Below are 15466 nucleotides of genomic sequence, written 5' to 3' on the forward strand. Positions count from 1 at the left end.
AATTCTTTCCAGATTGAGCAAACCCTCCTTTGCAGGGAGCCCCTTTCCAGGAGCACACACAAAACACAGCTCTTTGGAAATGTAACCAGAGGTTCTAGTGTTGGTTATGGGTATCCAGCCAAAATTCTCCCTTGCTCTTCCCACTGGGCACTCTGGCATCCAGGGAAAAGAGCCTTAAAGCCTGTTCTTGATAAAAAGTGTCACCTGATCTGTAGCTGTGACTCAGAGAGAGTCATTGGAAATCACCTCGGGCAAGAGGGGGATTTCAAGGTTTGGAATTTCATAGTGTGATCCAGCCACTCTCACGTTCTCTTCTCCTGTTTGCCAACTTGTCTGTGGCAAGTGAGGCCTCCCAAAGTTCTCTGGGTCAGCAGCTCACTGAGATCCTTTCTTCACAGCTATTCCAGCTCCTTCCCTCCCATCCCTCACTCCCTGAACCAGGCTAAGGAGCATCTGTGGTGCTAAAAAGCTGATTATATTATTATATAAAGCTGATTAATATTATTATTATTATTATGGCCCAGTCCATGTCCTCTCTGGTTCTGCCCCATAGTTTTCTGCCTAATGTGATGTTTGCATTTTTCAGTCTGTGGAGAACTGCATCTGCATCCTGCACAATCTCTCCTACCGCCTGGATGCTGAGGTTCCCAACAAATACACCCAGCTCAACCACATGGCCCGGAGTGTTTACATGGACAAAACTCTCACGGGCTGTTTCAACAGCAGGAGTGGGAAAATGGAGGTAGGATGTGCCACAGAGGGGTTGGGAATGTGGTGTTCAGCCACAGGCAGGGGCTGCAAGGGAAGAGCAGGATGTCAGCTCCCTGTTTTCTTTGCAGAACGATGAGTATGGGGTCCCTCTTCCCGAGGAGGATTTCAAACCCAAAGGCCCCAGCTGGCTGTACCACTCAGATGCCATCCGCACCTACCTGTCCCTGATGGATCAGAGCAAGAAGGATGCCACCCTGGAAGCTTGTGCTGGAGCTCTGCAGAACCTCACTGCGAGCCGAGGGCTGGTAAGAGCTTCCCTCCCCTTCATGTGTGCACCGAAATGTGTCAGCAGTTCCATGGAATCAGAGTCAGGAAGGCTGGGACGACCTCTGAGGGCACTGATCACAATCACTTCTCAGCCATGAAAAAGAGAAATGTCCTCTTTAAACCTCAGGGCAGCACAGCCAGTGTCTCCATAGTGTTTGATCCAGTGGGATGTTTATTAACTCCAAACTCAGGGTCTCATGGGGGGCTACAATCTGCATGCCAAGGATCTATCCCAGACCCATACACCGGGTTCCCAAGTTTCCCCAGTCTGTTGGTCACATTGCCAGCAGCTGCTGGTGCTGGCACCCTCCCCCAGGGCAGCAGTGAGGGTGAGCCCAGATGTGCACCCATGGCCAGATGTGAAGAGAGGCAGGGGAAGGAAGGGCTGAGCCACCACCCATGCTGTGCTCCAAGGGGAGGTGGCTCTAATGACAGGGTGGGTTGTGCTGTGGATTGTGGCTTGTCCACACCTCAGAGCTGCCTGTAAAATAGCTGTGACATATGTCCTGACCCGTGGGCACGCAGCGTGGAGGTGCCAGGGGCTGGGTGATGCTGTGGCACCGTGGGGGACACGTCACAACCGCGGCTCTGTGGGCCCACGTCACTGCCCCGGGCACGTCCTTGCAGGCTGCCTCCCCTGGGACAGCCCCTGACTTGTCTGTTTGTGCCCAACTCCATCACTCCCAGTTTAAATAAGATGGATGGGGAGATAAAGAGATAATGATTCCATAGGGAGGAGAGGTGTGTCACGTGTGGGGAGTGTCCCACCCAGAGACACGGGTGACTCACTCAGAGCCTTCCCTGCTGGCATGGCATTAACCTGCCAGCTCTGATGGCCTTTTGTCACAACCATTTCCATGCTAAATAATTGGGAACCTTGACTTTTGGCAATTTAACTAAGCAGCAGCAGAAACCAAAAGGTGGAAAGAGGCTGTCATGTATGGGTAGAGCTGGTCAGAGAAATGGGGCTGGAGTTTTGTGCTCCAGGGGAAAAAAATATTCAGCAATCTACAACATTGCACAAGGGACAAACAACCAAACCCAGCTCTGACAGTGCAGCTTAATTCAGCCTTCTGGAATGGAATGGCTGAAATTTGTCTGGATGTGCAGAAGTGGCTCCTCCCCTCAAGAGTCTCATTCCAGCTCAGAGCTGGAGCTGGAGTTGCTGAGTTTGCTGTCATTTGATGGAAAGGGAATCTGGGGATGAGTTTCCACATTTTAATTGTTGACTGGAGCAATTCTCCACCTCTTTACACACCCCAGTCCTGCTGGTGTGAATGTGAAACAGGGCACATGTTTTCCAGCCTCTTCTCTCCATTCCCATGTCACTGTTAATGGACATGTGTCTCCAGCAGCCTTTCTGGTGGGGCAGTAGCTGAGAAGTTCAGTTAAAGCACCATCAACAAGGGCAGTTTACTCAGGGGATGTGCTTGAACTCATCTGCCCTGGCTGCAGCCTGAGATCTTCTACATTTACAAGCACAAGATCACATCTAAGTTGAGTATTTCTGGTCCTCAGACTGTTTTTTAAAGCCATCCACTCTCTGTTCCTGCTGCCCAAGAGCCCATTGTGGCATGGCAGGGAGCTGTGAAGGGCCAGGGCAGGGAGCTGCCAGGGGGTTGTGAAGGGCAACGTGGACATGAAAGCAAAACTTCTCCAGCTTTTGGAATGTCACTTGAGTGATCATCTGCTGCACTGGGGCTCCAGAGGACAGCAGAACCAGCTGCATCACAGCAGATGAGAGGCTAACTTCTCAAATGTCACAGGATAATGGAGTCATTAAACTTGGAAAAGCCCTCTAATATCACAAAGTCCAACTGTTCAGCCATGTTCACCAGTAACCCATGTCCCCAAGTGCCCTATCCACATATTTTTTGAATGTTCCCAGGGATGGTGACTCCACAACTGCCCTGGACAGCTGTGCCATTGTTTGGCAGCTGCTTTGGTGAAGAATTTCCCCAAGATCCAATCTAAACCTCCACTGAGGCAGCTTGACATCATTTCCCCTTGTCCTGTCCCTTGTTCTCTGGGAGCAGAGCCTGATCCCCTGCTGGCTGCACCCTCCTGTCAGGGAGTTGAGGAGAGCCAGAAGGTGCCCCCTGAGCCTCCTTTTCCCCAGGCTCCCATAACTGGGGGGGAGAGAGGTAAAATTGACAGAGTAAGTGGGATTATGGCAGCAGGAGAAAGTGCAGCGCTCGTTTTATGGTACAGTCACATTCCTCCAGCCCTGAGCATCACCCAGCTGTTTCCCCCTGGCACTGAAAGTCATGGGCATCTCTGCTGTCCCTCAGATGTCCAATGCCATGAGCCAGTTGATTGGGATGAAGGAGAAGGGGCTGCCCCGCATCGCTCGGCTGCTCCAGTCCAACAGCTCCGAGGTCGTGCGGTCTGGGGCCTCTCTGCTGAGCAACATGTCCAGGCATCCTGTGCTCCACAAAACCATGGGTAAGTCCTTCCCCCGTGCTGGATCCCAGCTTTCAGCTGCATGGGGTGTGCCCAGCTCGCTCTGTGAGCCCCACGAGGAGACAGCCGAGCTCCAGGAGTGGGCAGGGCAGGGTCATTTCCTCTGGCCCCATGACAGTCACCAGTGCTGTGGGACACATGCTGTGCTTCACAGACAGTGACAAACCTGCAGGACCACAAGGGTGACAGTGTTTTGGGAGCTGATTTGACTGGAGTGCTTGTGGCCCTTCCAAAGGCCTGCAGCCCTCATTTTGTCTTGGAAAAATCCCCCCAGGATGCCATTGCTGTGCAACACCTCCAGTGGCTCCCTGCAGAGATAACTCTGCTTGCTGTTAACACAAATAGCATAATTCACTTGTGGCAGATTGTGTTTAATTGTTGATTGGAACATTCCTCCACCTCTTTAGCTCACCAGGTGCTCCCAGATGTGTCCCGTCTCCTGTCGTTCCAGTCTGGAAACACCAGCAGCTATGGAGAGATCATGACTTCAGCTTGTTACACTCTGAGGAACCTCATCATGTCCAACCCCCACCTGGGAAAGTCTTACCTGTCCAGCAACTTGCTAAATAATGTAGTGAGCCTGTGCCGGAATGGGTGAGTGTGGGGCACGAGGCAGGGGCAGGGACAGAGCCAGGCTGGCCCCAGAGCCTTCCAAACACCCTCTGGAGCCAAAACAGAGCATTATTCCTTCCTCATAAAGAAACTGGGCATGTTGGTGGGCAGAAGCCCTCAGCACTGGTTTCTTGGAAACAGGCAGGAGCCATCGGAGTGGGGTTTGCAAAGGGATGTCTGGAAACTTTCTGGTTGAATTTTAGGAAATTCTGAAAAGAACTGAAGCATCAACATCTTAAAGTCTTTTAAAAATAGTACTTATTGAGCTTATAAAAGAGAAAAGTGACTTTTTACATGAGCAGGTAGCAACAGAACAAGGGGTAATGGTTTCAGACTAAAAGAGGAGACATTTATACTGCATATTAGGAATAAATTCTTCCCTGTGACAGTGGGGAGGCCCTGGCACAGGTTGTTCAGGGAAGCTGTGGCTGCTCCATCCCTGGAAGTGTCCAAGGCCAGGCTGGATGGGGCTTGGAGCAGCCTGGGACAGTGGAAGGTGTCCCTGCCATGGCAGGGGTGGGACTGGATGATCTTTAAGGTCCCTTCCAACCCAAACCATTCTGGGGTTCTCTGATCTGTGAAAAATTCCACCCCTCAGAACAGGGGATGTCAGTGACTTCCTGGCTCCTGGGCCTCTCTCAAACCTTGTCGTGAGGGTCAGGTCTGAGGTTCAACACTGCAGGTACACAAAGATTGTGCTGGACTTTTATGTGCAAATCTGTTCATCTTTTTGTTAAATCATCCTCCTCAGGATGCAGCTCTGGGAGAACATACACAGGAATTATTTTAAGTACCTCCCTGGTCTACTCCTGTATTTTACACCAGCTGAGCAATCTCATCATATTTTACCTCTTTCTATTTTAGGACTTGGTTTTCTCTCCTGTTTGTTATCCATATTCCCTGCAGCACAAGCCTGTCAAGCCTTGCCAAGTTCTGTGTTCATTTCTGGCCAAAGTGATGTTAAACTTCCATTATCTCTGACCATGTTCTCTCCTTCCTAGGCTTTCATCTCTCCTGCCATCTGTCTTTGTTTTAAAATGCCTTAGACAAGTAACCCATTGTTTTCTGTTGTGAAAATCCATTTGCATGCCTTCATCATCCTTTGATAAAGCTCTTCCAATCCACCCCTTGTTCCAGGTCAGAGACACTCGCAGTCATTACGGGGCCTCCTTGTTTAGTTTGGGCCTGGGCCAGGGATCATCACTCTATTTGCTGCTTTTATTTGCTTCCACTCTCCAACGAGCCCAATTACCATGAAACCCAGCCCTCTTCTAAGCCCTCCTTGTTTTGAATGGTGTTTGCTGGTGCTGAAGTCCTGCTGTGGCTCCCTCAGAGCAGTGCTCAGTAATTTGCTGCTCCAGCACAGCCTTGCACAACCTGGGCTGGGAGCACTTTAATTGCCTTGGCTGCTGGGGATGAGCTTTGTTGGAGGTGAGCACTCACTGAATTCACACACTGAACTGTGAGGAATTACCAGACTCTGGAGGTGTCTCCAGTCCTGCCTGGATCACAGAGTCCTCCCAAGGAACTCCCCAGTTCTTACAATGTCCAAAACTTGAGCTGTTCCTCTGCCTCCATCATTCATTTTTGTCCCCAAAGATTTTTACACTTTTCAATTCTTAGGGAAAAAGAGAATATCCACCCAGGACTAATCTTACTTGTCCCAAGCCATATTATTTCAGGCTGCTCCAGTAGAGCAGATGTTGGAGAGACTTTCAACTCTTGCTGCATCACAGGGTGAAAAATAAACACAAAAAATTAGGGTGGGATTTGTCTAGTCCTACATCAGAAAGAGCCTCTCCCCTCCACAGTGGAAATCAGTAATTCCCCACCTCTCCTGGGGGCTGGCTGAAGCCCCCAGATCCCCACTGTGGTTCTGAATGTGTCACACATCATCAACCTCCTCCTCCTCCTCCCCAGCACGGCGGGCAGCAGAGAGAGGGGAGCTCAGGGGTGACCCAGTGCCAGGGAGGGCCCAGGGACACCCTGCACCTTGTCAGGATTTTGCAGTTTTCTCTGTTAGCCTGCCTCAGTTCCCTGTGGACATTCCCTGACCCCCAGGCTGGGGTTGGTGTGTGGGTGCTCCCTCCCCGTGTCTCCTTTGCTCCCCTCAGACCCTGCCCTGCTTCTGAGCTGGGCTGTCACTGCAAGCCAGGAGCTCCACCTGCTCAAACAGCTTCAGGTCAGAGCTTAGCAAGAGACTCCAGGCTCCAGCCCAGGGAGTTATGGATCTTGACCTTTCCCATGGTCTCCTCCCTTCCCACGTTTCTTTCTCCTCATGTTTCTCATAGCTGGATTCTGACTGAAAGGCAGAAAGTGTTCAGCAGTTTATCTGATGGATGTGGTTTATTCTTCTTCCTGGAGCATCCCAATTGAGGAATTGTGTCTCCTACAGATGCTCTCTTCCATGGCATGGGGTTCATGGACAAATGGGGTTCCTTCACTCTACATCATTTTTAATCCAAGTTGCCAAAATATTGAATATTTCCTTCAGTTTTTGATGGTGTTTCTGAAAATCAAGACCCTGGATCTGATTTATTGGGGTGTTTGGCTTCCTTTTCATTTTTCTTCTCCAGCTGTCTGAAAAACATTTCTCTACTCATTTTCAAGCAACATAATTTCACTAATTAAATTAAAATCCTCCTCATTAATACTATTGGCTGCACTCAAAGCTTTTTTCTCTCTCCCTGTGCTTTAGAGCATCATCTTTGCAGTTCATCCCTTTACCATGGATTTAGTTCTGTTTCTTATTGTTCCTTCACTTTTCACACCTTTACTACTGCAGTTTTATTTTGCAGTTCAATTCCACCACAGCATTTCACCAAAATTAATATTTTGAGGAACTCAGGTTTGCTCCTGTTCCCTGTGCCAGAGAGTTCTTCCCATCCACACATTTCAAATTTCCCATTTCTTCCAAAGACTGCACCTTGATATCAATTTTATAATCTCTTCACAATCTGAAGAAATCCTTGTTGTGGGAATTCATTGTCATTCTCAGTGACACACATGAAGTTCTTTGAACTTCTTTTCCTCTGAGGAAGGATTATTTCTCCCCATTATTTGATATTTATGGATAAGATTCTTGTCTTTTTTGCCCCCATTCTGTTTCTCCCCATTCCCCACCATCTCCTTCTGCCTGTGTCTTGTTTGTCTTGTTGAGTCTGTAGCTGGGTGACTCCTGCCATCACCACCAGGGGACATCTCCTTCATTGCCTCTCCACAATTTCTCATGAATAATTCTATTTGTAAAACACAGACTGTACTTAAAATCAACTTTGTTTTTCAGGCAATTTGTTATTAAGGAATTTTCCCCCCAGATCACCTGTCCTTGATATTCTGCTCTGTGTTATCCACTACTATATTCACACTCTTTTGTTTGGGATGTGCTACTTTATCACATCACAGCTCCACCAGCTCATATTGAGCTTCTCAATATAATAATACCTAAATTAGAGCAGTCAGTGCTGTAAGAAACAGTGCCAGTCCTTCAGATGAAGAGTTCAGAAATTCTTCTGCCTGAACTCATAAATGACTCAGGTAATGATGCTGGTAATTTTGGCTTGAAAATACAAAACTTCTGAGGTGTTCTCTAGAGACATAGTGGCAAAAAGTACATATTTAGTGTCATTGGAAGTAAATTATTTCAGAAATAGGAGAAAATTACTCTGGCTTAGGAAGAGAGAAACAACTTGAACCTACAAATCATTGAGAGTTCAGTTCGTGCTTTGCCCATCTGATCCCAGCTACCCTTGGGTTTGTAGGGATTCAATGGCTTTTCAGCCACGGACAACATTGCAGACAAAAAATGTTTTAAAACATTGTCATTCTGTAGACAGAGCATAACCAATCTCTGGTTATAACTAGAGAAGAGATTTGGCAATAAAACCTGTTTTTTCTGTCCCAAAGCGTTGCTCACGAATTTCTGGCTGTCCTCCAGCCCTCTACACAACACCAGGAGCTGCACAACACCTTTGAAGTTTAACTTAAACCCGATCATTTCTTTGGTAACAGCTGCTGTGTATGTCCCAGAAATGCCCCAAACCTTGCTGGATGTGTTCCATCCCCACCCTCCCACACTCCAAGTGTGGAGCTGATGTCCCAGATTCCTCACTGGCCCCATTTCTTGTGGGCTTTGGGACTATTTTGAGGAATGTTTTGAGGACACAAGGTTTTGTGGGGCTGTATCAGACAGGGAGCTTGGTCCTGTTCCTCACCATGACCCTGGGTGGGACAGGCTGGGGCTGCTGCCCTGAACCCAGAGCAGAAGTGTCCCAGAGCCAGGAGCTGGGAATGGGAGCCAGCAGGGAGGGGATATCTGGGTATGAAATGTTCCAGAGCTATGAAAGGTCCTGCAGTGAGTCACGGTTTCGAGCTGTTACGTGAGCAGGTATCTGTTCCCTTGTGCTGACTCAGGGCTCTGGGCTCCTTGCAGATGTTGTTGCAAAGGCTCCCATCCCTTGTCCTCTCCAGGCAGCTCCGAGCCCGCTCCTCTGCCCCCTCCCAGAGGATCCACCCACATTGTCCCTGCAGACTCCAGCAAAGGGCTGGCACCGTTTCCCTTCTCTTTCCTCCCTCACATTTCAGACTCAGCTCAGTTTTATGCTCACTTTCCCACTCAGGTCCTTCTCTCTCTTTCATTTGCCCTGCTCTGGTCACAGTTGTTGTCACACAATATTGCTGAGGGAGCAGGAGGGTGTTACAGTCCTGTTTGTGGCTAGCCAGGCTCCCAGCTGGGGCTGGATTTGTGTCAGCAGTGTCTGTGGGGTGCTGCTCTGTGCCTGCCATAATCCTCCTCTTGCTTTCATCTTCCCAGCTCCTGTCCAAAGGCTGCTGAAGCTGCTCGACTTCTCCTGACAGACCTTTGGTCCAACAGGGAGCTCCAGAGCGTGCTCAAGCAGGTAAGAACAACACTCCTGCTTCTGGGAGTCAGGAGCAGCCCTGGGATGTTCACGTGCTAAAGTGGGGATCTGCTAAAGGCTCTGATCCAGCAGTGAGCAGGGCAGGAGCCAGGAGGAGCCTTGGGCACCCACCTGGGACCTGAGCAGGTGCAGGGGGGCACTGCTGGGACCCCCTCTGGAAACAGAGCAGATGCTGACATGTCTGTCTGACACCTTCCTCCCTGGGATGGTGCTGGAATGGTCCCCAGCACTGTCCCCTCACTCTGGGCTGGGACTCGCTGGGTGTTTCACCCTCATTCAGGGGATTCTGTTCATTGCAGCCCATCGGGTCCCAGCAGGTCCCTCCTCTCTTTCCTCCCATTTTCTTCTGTGTCCATAACCCTGCCCTGTGCTTACATCCCCCTGCAGTCAGGGTAAGCTTTCAAACCAAGAGGAGAGGAGGGTTTGGGACTTGCTTTGCTCCCTGCAACAGAAGCTGGGAAAGTGCAGAGCCAAACGTGCACTGAGCCAGCTCCAGCCCCAACTCCAGGTCCCACCTGTAGCTCCCAGCCCCAGCTCCCAATTCCCAGCCCCAGCTCCCAATTCCCAGCCCCAGCTCCCAATTCCCAGCTCCAGCTGCTCCCAATTCCCAGCCCCAGCTCCCAATTCCCAGCCCCAGCTCCCAATTCCCAGCCCCAGCTCCCAATTCCCAGCCCCAGCTCCCAATTCCCAGCTCCAGCTCCCAATTCCCAGCTCCCAATTCCCAGCCCCAGCTCCCAATTCCCAGCCCCAGCTCCCAATTCCCAGCTCCAGCTGCTCCCAATTCCCAGCTCCTGGTCCCAGTAGCTTTCTTTGAACAAGCCAGGATTTTCCAACTCAAGAGCAGCAGCACCTGCAAAGAGTTCAGGGTCAAATTAAAGAGAAGGAGGAATCCCTGCAAGGGGAGAACCTGGAGCAGAGCATCCAGGTTCTGTTTCCATATTGACAGTCAGGGACTCTCTGCACAGGGGCTGGGGTAGTTCTGTGCCAGGCTCTGCTCACAGCCTGTTCCAGCTCATTTTGGTGTGACTGAGTCACTCTGGTGTTCACACAGAGGTTTATTGCATAAGTGAACATCAGGGGTGGAGGATGGGAGCCTGCAGGTTTACATGCATCATGCAAAGACTTCTGCTCTTTTTCCAGGGTGAGGAACTAAATGAAACAATACTCAGTGAATGATTAAATAAAAGTTTCCTCCAAAACCCTGGAGGGGTCCAGCTCTGGGTTGATGGAAGGCAATGCAAGGAAAATCAACCTGGTCTGGAGGAAGATGTCCCTGCCCATGGCAGGGGGTGGAATGAGACAAGCTTTCCCTTTAACCCAAACCATTCCATGGTTCTGTGGTTCCATGGAGATCATCAGTGAGACAGGGCTGACAGAGGAGGTTGGCTGAGAATGAAGCACACTTTGCTCAGTAGCTGCTCTCAGTGTAGAAACTGATACACACTCACTGCACCTCATGTTTCTGCTTTTCCAGCAAGGCTTTGATAAGAACATGATGGGATCTTTAGCTGGAACAACCTTCAGGACTCTGTCCTCCAGATTTTAGAGCCTCACCATGCACATTCAGGCTGCAGGTAAGAACATGGCCCTTGTGGTGGATCTGGGGCACAGGAATCCTTTGAGATTGCTGTTACTTTTGATCACCCCAAAAGTGCATTTGTGAGATTTTCATCCCAAATCTTCCCAGCCCAGTCTGTTTCTATGAGAGGTCAGAGGCTGTGCTGTCCCTGGGCCCAGATGTTGCCCTCACAGCCCAGCTGTGCATTTTGGAGATGCTCAGCACAGATGTCACAGGACAGACAAAGCTGCTGGGTTTGACTGTGCCTCTCCCTTCCTTTGCCAAGCAATCACTGATTCGGTGCATTTTTCCAAAAGCTGATGGGTGAGGCTCTGGGATTCTCCCTGGCAGTGCCCTCACTCCTGAGCTTTGAGCAGTGTTATCCAGACAGTGCCAGCACATCCATGGCTTCAGCCTCAGCAATTGTTTGAGCCCTTAATCCACTTATCAACCTCAGGTCAGAACTGAGAACCATTCTGCCAACTGAAAATCCCAACAGAGAGTCCTGGGAAGAGAAACCATGGGCAGAACTTCCAGGGTATCATTATGGGTTTATATTCAGTGTGAAATGAGGATTTAACCCATCTGGCACTTTTCATTCATGATTCCCACTGAAGGGAAAAGCTTTAAACACTTTGAAAATACCAGAGGTCTCTTGGATAGTGTCCAAGATGATGCAGAGGGAATTATTTGCTCCCTTCTCCAGCATGGTCCTTGTGATCAAAGCAAGAGAAAACAGTTCCAAAGCCCCTTCCTTCCTTCCCTCTGCCCAGGAACAGATTTCACTTCCTGCTTTGTGGGGATGTTTTCACTGGGACTCTGAGGAGAGTGGAAGTCCAGGGTAAAAAGCTATGGGCAGTCGAGAAACTGCAGTCAGGCTCAGCTAAAAGATTAAAAGTTGGGGTTTGCTGTAATGAAAAGATCTCTTGAATGCTTTAATTATCTGGGGGTTTGCTTTTTCTTTGTTTAATTTTTTTTTCCATTTCAGAATTTGGAGTTAGTTCATGTCCAGGAAGAGCAACACTTCCATGATTCCTTTAGGATGTTAAAGATGTAGAGAGTTTCTGAGTTCAACTCAACTGTAAAGCAAACCAAACACGTGGATTTCATGTGGATGACACTGATATTTTTAAGCATTTTCTTCTTTTTAGGGGGGAGAAGGGACTTTTATATACTTTCTCGATGTCAATAATTATTTTTTTGCCAAGAGTGTGTCTGTGTAACTCTGGGTGTGATGTTGAGGTGTGTGCAGGCAGCACACACACAGCACACGTGGGGAGCAGGATCTTCCTCCAGCTTAGTCCCCTGTTTTCCACCCAAAGTCAGGGTGACTGTGCAGTTTAACCCCTTGCAGGGTTTTATTCCAACTCCACCCTATCCATGCACCAAACACTGCCATGCTAAAAAATTGTCACAACATGTTTTTATTCACAAACAAAAAATGTCAGTTTTAGGTCGAGTTTCCCCTTTGCATCTGTCCATTATTAACAGATACACACAAGGATTCTCTTCTTTCCAGGGCTGGTTATTCCTCACAGTTATGAGCAAGGGCTTCTTCTCTGCTTAGGATTTTTCTCTGATAATTGCTAGCATTTTCTTTCCTGTCACATGAACTCTTATCTCAAGAAGCAAACTGACACCTGCAGATTCTCTCCCAAGCCTCCATCACCCTTCCCTGTTTGTGAGAGGACAATTGGGACACAGCTGCAGAGCTTGAACATTACCAGGTCCTGATCCATTCTGAGCATCAGAACAATTCCAGTTCCTGACTGTACCTGGACAAAGGTGGTATTTGAGAAGCTGAGCAGGACAGACCAAGTGTTCTGTCCCTGGAATCACTGACTGCCACAGGAATGAAAGAAGGGAGGGATGTGGCCTCTTTAATCATATTTTGTTTTTATTGATCAGTGTAAAGAACTGGTATTAATGTGCAAAGGAATGTGAGCACTTGTATGATGTCAGGTTTGGAAATGTTTTATTTCTTGGGATCTTGAATTGCATTAATCTGCCTTGATACTGAGGCTGTGATGAGGAACTGCTGAGCTCATTTCAGAGCAACTCAATTCTCACAGCCTTCCTCTCTCCAGAAGAAGAATATCCTTCCCCTGGAGGGGACACAGCTCAGATTCACAGGGAGTGAGGAGCCGAGGCTGTTTGCTGCCTGGGGTGGTTATTGTTCCTCAAAGGGTGGAGGGGAACAGGGCCCTGCTTTTCAAACATCAGGGGCTCAGGAGGTGCTTGGGAAGGATGGATTATGAGCTTGGAAATGGAAAAGCAGTCTGATGTCAGGCTCCTGAATTGGTGGGACTCAGGACACTCAGTTGACATCCACGGGGTGATTTGTGCCCACTAAAGAACCCCCTGTGAAGTTCAGGTTTGCTCTGCTGCAGGTCCAGGTGAGCCTTGTTTGTGCCCACTTGGAGCTGAGGGAGCTGCTGCCCGCAGAGGGAGATCATTTCCAGCTGCTTTTCCTCCTGGGCTGCGAGGGGAGGCTCCATCCTCTGCCCTTCAGTGAGCAGCCCCTCCTTGCCCACGTTCAGTCAGGAGCTTTCTGTGCTGTGCTGCAGCCAAATGAGAAAGGGAGGAAAGCCCTTTTGAAGTGAAGGCAGAACCAGGAGAATCCAGTGGGACAGAAATGTTCCAGGGGGGTTTAAACAGAGCAAAGAGCCCCAGCCTGGGGGCAAAGCCCTTCCACCCCCCACCCACAGCAGTTCCCTTGCTGAATGTGGATTCCCAGATGCAAAATGTTCTAAATGCTTTGGGCAGGACCCATCTGTGGATGTCCCCAAGGGCTGCAGCATCCACAGAGTTGTTTCAGATGGGGTGCAAAGTGCTCTGTGCAGTTCTGCATTCAGGTTTGTTCTGACACATCCAACACAAGTCCTGGGAGAGAATGTTTTTTTCTGGAAAACTAATTGGGGAAACAGAACTACAAAATGGAATGATGGAATATGGAGGAAATTCACTCTAATTAGCTGTGATTTAGGCTTTATTTTAAAACAGTGCAGCTGCTTTCATCCCTAATGCAGTTACTGAGTCACTGTACAGGCACAAAGAGCTGTAGCTTTATGATCATCAGCTCACAATTAAATTTACAGGTACTGGAGATTTCATTAGTGAGTACTGGACTCCAGGAGACAGATTCATCATTCACATAAATTTTATTACTAAAAACATGGTTACAGTTGTTTTTATTACAGTTTTTTTTTTTTCCAAAGTTAACAAAATGATAAAAAGAAAGTCTGTCTCCATGTTCAAAGTTCTTCCAAATGTGACTGAGCAATCTCACCTGGCTGAGATGTTGTCCATGTCCTGAGCTGGGGGCACAGAGAGGTTCTTCCCACTGAGTTGTTTTTTGGATGCTGTTTGTCACTGCTTGCCAACCTCAGGGCAGAACCCACTCAGGAGAGTCGTGGGCTGCAGGAATCAGAGCCATTCTGCCATTCCAGGGCTGTTCTGCAGCTGGATCTTCCCCAGAAAATTCTCTGATGGCCTCTGTTCTCCTCTCAGCCTCTCTTTAAAACCTGGACACCAGACTCCACCCAAGTCAGTGGAGTGACTTTGGTGCCCAGCTGTGAGAAGTGAAGGGGAAATCAGACATGGAGTAACTGGTGTTGCTCACAACCAGCTGTTCTGGGAGCTCAGGGAGCTTCTCTCCAACACAAGTTAATGCTGTTTTCACCTCCAGTATCATTTTTTTTCAATCTGGGGAGGTATTTTTTTAAGGCTTGATTTTAACTGTGACATCTCTCTGACGAGCTGGTTTCCTGTTCCTTGCTCCTTGAAGAGCCAGGGTAGGACCCACCCCCAGGACAGGGCCAGGGCACATCCGTGGCAGAGGGATGGAGAATTCCTGAGGAGGAGGAAGGAGCATGGCCAGCAGCAGCAGCAGCAGGAGCAGCAGGACACCCAGCCATGTAAATAAACACCACCCTCATTGTCCTGGGCACAGCAGAGCTTTTTTTGCTCTATTTTCTTATAAATGCTTTGTTTATTTTGTGTGTGTACAATCCCACCCCAGCATTTCAGAAGCCTCATGGCTTGTCAAAGACAGTTTTACTCCTTTCTGAACACACACCAGTGTGAGACCAGCTCAGCCTTACCAGCCCATAGCTCTATAGTGTATGCTGTAAGATATAGGTATGTGAGAAAAATGTCTCAGAGTTTTGTTTTGGCTGTACTGTATGTATTTGCTTCATTGGAAAAGCTGAAATCAATAAAAATTGCTGGAATTTCTTCAAGCTTTTTGGTTTGGATGGTTTTATTTTGGTTGTTTTGCCAATGTTAGGAAAGAAGAAAGGTCTGAAAGGTCTGAAAAAAACAGGTGACCCTGGAGCAGGATTCAGCTGGGACTGCTCTGCCTCACCCAACAGGAGTAAGGAAGCTGTAAATCCCATTTCCTCCAGCCTGGCACTGCCCAGGCTCCCCAGGGAATGGGCACAGCCCCGAGGCTGCCAGAGCTCCAGGAGTGTTTGGACACAGCTCTCAGGGGTGCACAGGGTGGGATTGTTGGGGTGTCTGTGCAGGGCAGGGGTTGGACTCAGTGATTCCTCTGGGTCCCTCCCAGCCCAGGATCTTCTATGACTCCATGATTTCATCCTCAGGAGGTTTCTCTCCCAGGAGTTTTCACAGCCATCACTTCAGTCCATGAAAAAGTTAATTACAATTAGTGTCACTTGTGTCACTGCTGAAAGGATCCCAAGGCTGTGGCAGGGAAAACCCCTCAGTTTCTCCTGGACCTGCCACACCTGAGCTGTGCTTGAAGTTTCCTGGTGGTGATATTTAAAAGGTGTGCTGAGGGAATCCTCCCCAGTTTCTCTCTGGGCCAGGCTGGGCCAGCTCAGAGAAGTTCCTCACACAGAGCCAGCAGCTCCTG

At 49.0% G+C, this 15466-nt stretch overlaps 1 protein-coding gene across 1 annotated transcript in view; it reads left to right on the forward strand.

Moving 5' to 3' along the window:
• The window catches only part of PKP1 (plakophilin 1), a 48514-nt gene extending 33677 nt beyond the window's left edge, over positions 1-14837 (forward strand). The window contains exons 8-14 of the mRNA XM_005530191.3: positions 587-742; positions 840-1016; positions 3330-3483; positions 3909-4095; positions 8927-9011; positions 10507-10606; positions 11579-14837. Of these exons, the coding sequence (XP_005530248.1) occupies positions 587-742; positions 840-1016; positions 3330-3483; positions 3909-4095; positions 8927-9011; positions 10507-10578 (831 nt within the window). The 3' untranslated portion in view covers positions 10579-10606; positions 11579-14837. The remainder of the gene's footprint in view (positions 1-586; positions 743-839; positions 1017-3329; positions 3484-3908; positions 4096-8926; positions 9012-10506; positions 10607-11578) is intronic.
• The last annotated feature ends 629 nt before the right edge of the window (positions 14838-15466 follow it).

Source organism: Pseudopodoces humilis, chromosome 26 (assembly GCF_049639895.1).
Source record: "Pseudopodoces humilis isolate 2021_Gansu_Grassland_sample_001 chromosome 26, ASM4963989v1, whole genome shotgun sequence".
Lineage (NCBI taxonomy): Eukaryota > Metazoa > Chordata > Aves > Passeriformes > Paridae > Pseudopodoces > Pseudopodoces humilis.